This window comes from Notothenia coriiceps, unplaced genomic scaffold (assembly GCF_000735185.1).
Source record: "Notothenia coriiceps isolate Sejong01 unplaced genomic scaffold, NC01 NC01_scaffold00020638, whole genome shotgun sequence".
NCBI lineage: Eukaryota > Metazoa > Chordata > Actinopteri > Perciformes > Nototheniidae > Notothenia > Notothenia coriiceps.
The window spans coordinates 1-2,961 of NW_011353339.1; the positions used below are offsets into that span (position 1 = coordinate 1).

General features: G+C 44.1%; 1 protein-coding gene across 1 annotated transcript; it reads right to left on the reverse strand.

The window, feature by feature from the left end:
* Nucleotides 1–127: 127 nt before the first annotated feature.
* Nucleotides 128–2,961, reverse strand: LOC104952851 (uncharacterized). The gene is made up of 5 exons (XM_010779762.1): nucleotides 2,927–2,961; nucleotides 2,111–2,350; nucleotides 1,866–1,918; nucleotides 623–792; nucleotides 128–255 (listed from the first exon to the last, which is right to left on the reverse strand). Exons 1-5 carry the CDS (start codon nucleotides 2,959–2,961, stop codon nucleotides 133–135), a joined length of 621 nt encoding a protein of 206 aa, XP_010778064.1. The 3' UTR covers nucleotides 128–132.

Sequence of the window (2,961 nt, forward strand, 5' to 3'; positions counted from 1 at the left end):
GAGAGTGTTGTAGAGCTGAAACCTCCTTATTCTGTCGAGCAGTTAGTTAGTGTGTGTGTGTGTGTGTGTGTGTGTGTGTGTGTGTGTGTGTGTGTGTGTGTGTGTGTGTGTGTGTGTGTGTGTGTGTGTGTATTACCTGCCGTAGCTGGGCCAGGCCTCGGAGGATCTCCTGCTGTCGGTGTGTGTGTGTATGGCGCAGCAGTTCAGGGTGGAGGAGTCGATGTGAGGGAGGAGACGCTGAGATCGGAGGAGCTTCTGATGAGGAGAAGAATAGTTTACTGACAGTCTGTTAAACAGTCTGTTTCTTTATTTAGTTATTTCATATTTGTTTAAGTGTGGCTCCTCTGTACAAACAACAACTGTAACAAGCCTCTGTCCTGAAAGAGGAGTCGAGTATTATCAGTTAACTGTTATGGTTCATTTTAATGTCTTGTCTTGGGTAAGGGGAAATGGTGGCAAAAAGAGATGACATCACAATAAAAAAACACATTAAATGAAGACAAATGCACAGGTCGAGGTGTGTGTGTGTGCGTGCGCGTGTGTGTGTGTGTGTGTGTGTGTGTGTGTGTGTGTGTGTGTGTGTGTGTGTGTGTGTGTGTGTGTGTGTGTGTGTGTGTCCAACCTGTGTGTGTTTGAGGCGGGGGGGTGTCAGCAGGCTCCAGTGGGTCCAGGTTGAAGACTTCATCAGTGCGGACGTAAGGAATGAACTCCAGAGGAGGAGAGGAGGAGGAAGGAGGCACCGGCTGTCCCTGGACTCTGAGTCTGACAGCGGGGAGGGGGGGAGAGCGCCCCCTGCAGGGGACATCAAAGAGGAGTCAACGCACTGAACATAAAACATCTTCTCTGGCAGATTAAAGAGCTGAACTGGGTTGCGGTCGAGATGTTAAGGACTAACTTTTATAATAAATACATTTGTATTTATTTTAAGATCTTTTCATACAATCATACGTATTGGGATTATTTGTATTAATGTGGACCGGAGGGAGAGGGTGACGAGCATACATTTCACTTTCCTTTTTATTTCAATTCCAGCTTTGGTCATGAAAAATATGTTTCTCTGTTGTCCACGTTCATAAAGCATAAAACAACAGCATCAGAGCACGGTTCAGAGTCTCTAGATGAGTTTACAGTAGTCCCTCGTTCTTATTAAACATCTATGTAGTCCGTTGTATAGAACACTGTAGTTTCCATAGTTTCCCCACAGCAGCAGACGCACATTTATGACGTCCGCTGGCGCATCATAAACACGTCGGATAGTGAAAGTGCATTCGGATTCTCTAAAGTACCGCAGTCTCTTCTCCTAAGTCCTTTTGAATTCTCCTATCCACTATCCCTTCACCCTGTGACGTTTCACTCAGAGGTCAAGGGATAGACGATAGGGATAGACGTTAGGAGCTGATTTTTGGACTATTGGACCGCAACCCTGGTGTTTAGTAATCACACTGTGGAACTTCTTCATGACTGCACAGATAACTTCCTGCATTTCCAAGAGTTCCAACTGCTCGTTTGTGCATTTCGTAGCAGTACAATTACTACTAGTAAAGGTTGTTTTCATTTCATTTTTTTTTTTATAATTGTAAAATGTTGCTGTGAAATAAAGTCCAAAAGCGTGTTACAACAGGACTTATACAAACGCATATTAACATTTGATAAGGCAGAAACTTTGAATTGTGACTTACTTTAAATGTAAAATGTGTATATTTTCTATCAAACAACTCATCTTATACTGTCTGTGTGGTTTACTCCTGGCCTGTCTTTACTAGATAAATGTTTCGGTTCTGCTTTTTGTATGTCACTATTGTAGAATTGTCTCCTTTTTCAGGGGAAGGGGTTGAACAGTAAGACATCTGCTCAGAGCTGCTCACCTCTCAGGGCTGACGGCTGCAGCAATGCTGAGTCCTCTGGAAACACTCTCCACCTGCAACAAACACTCATTAACACATATCCAACCACAGATAATATCATCATCCTGCAGGGAAAAACTGAACTCCTTTGGAGAAGGGAAGTAACAAAAGGTGATCAACCTCAACAGTTATATTAAATGAAATTAAAACAAAAGCAGCTTTTCAGAATTCACAGTGAAGGTTTACAGTGTCAGGGGGTTCCCTACCTTCCTGGTGGGACTGGTTCTGGTGTGTGTGGGGTTGGAGGGGACAGAAAGCTCCCGCTGCTGAGGAGGAGGGGGTTCGGCCCTGGACAGGCAGGTCCTCTCCTGCAGAGCGAGGAGCTCAGCCTGCCTCCTCTGCCGGCTCTCCTGCCTATTCCTCTGCAGAGCCGCTGGGTAACGCTCCGAGGCGGGGACAAACTGCCGGCTGGGCCTAAGGAACAGGAACCGGTAAAGAGGGGGGGTCTGAGAAAATAAATACTGACAGGATGTGAGGTCTTTATTTTTTAAGACAATATGGAGGTTGTGGGATTGATTTTGGATCTCTACATTCCTGATTTTTAACATTGAAGGGTTGATTAAAGAAAATCAAATGGGGGTACGTGAACCCCTGGGGGTAAGTTAGGGTACTGCAGGGGGTACGTGAGATTTAAAAAAAAGAAAAGGTTAATTAAAAAAATACCATGCATGATTACAAAAATAATCATAGTACAGTTAAATAGAAACCACCAAGGGTTCAAGATCTGTTCTTGTGCTTTTCTGGTGCTTAACTGGTTGTTCTCTGTTTTTATAAGTGTGTGGTCACGTTCTCGTCACTTTGTTCTGCGCTACTGCTTGTTACAACTTGCCGTACTTGCTATTACAGATCTAGCACTTCATTTCAGACTCCAGCTTACAGCTTCCTGCCTACGACCTGCCTAAAACCAGTATAGAGGAATGTTAAGCCCTCCCACTATTTTCCAAGAGGGCGTTAACAGATTTTCAATTTCAGGTTTTAACCAGGAGATGGCGCTTCATTCACAAATACAGAAATGATGTTGCCTTTCGTAGTTGACAGAAACTGCTTTGAAGACCAT

Excerpts from the sequence above, each read along its gene's own strand:
- LOC104952851 (XM_010779762.1), bottom strand. The coding sequence starts at position 2,961 with ATGGTCTTCAAAGCAGTTTCTGTCAACTACGAAAG. Across the intron at positions 1,919-2,110 it reads GAACCAGTCCCACCAGGAAG|GTGGAGAGTGTTTCCAGAGG; the intron begins GTAGGGAACCCC and ends TGTTTGTTGCAG. Across the intron at positions 793-1,865 it reads GCAGCCGTCAGCCCTGAGAG|GGGGCGCTCTCCCCCCCTCC; the intron begins GTGAGCAGCTCT and ends TGTCCCCTGCAG.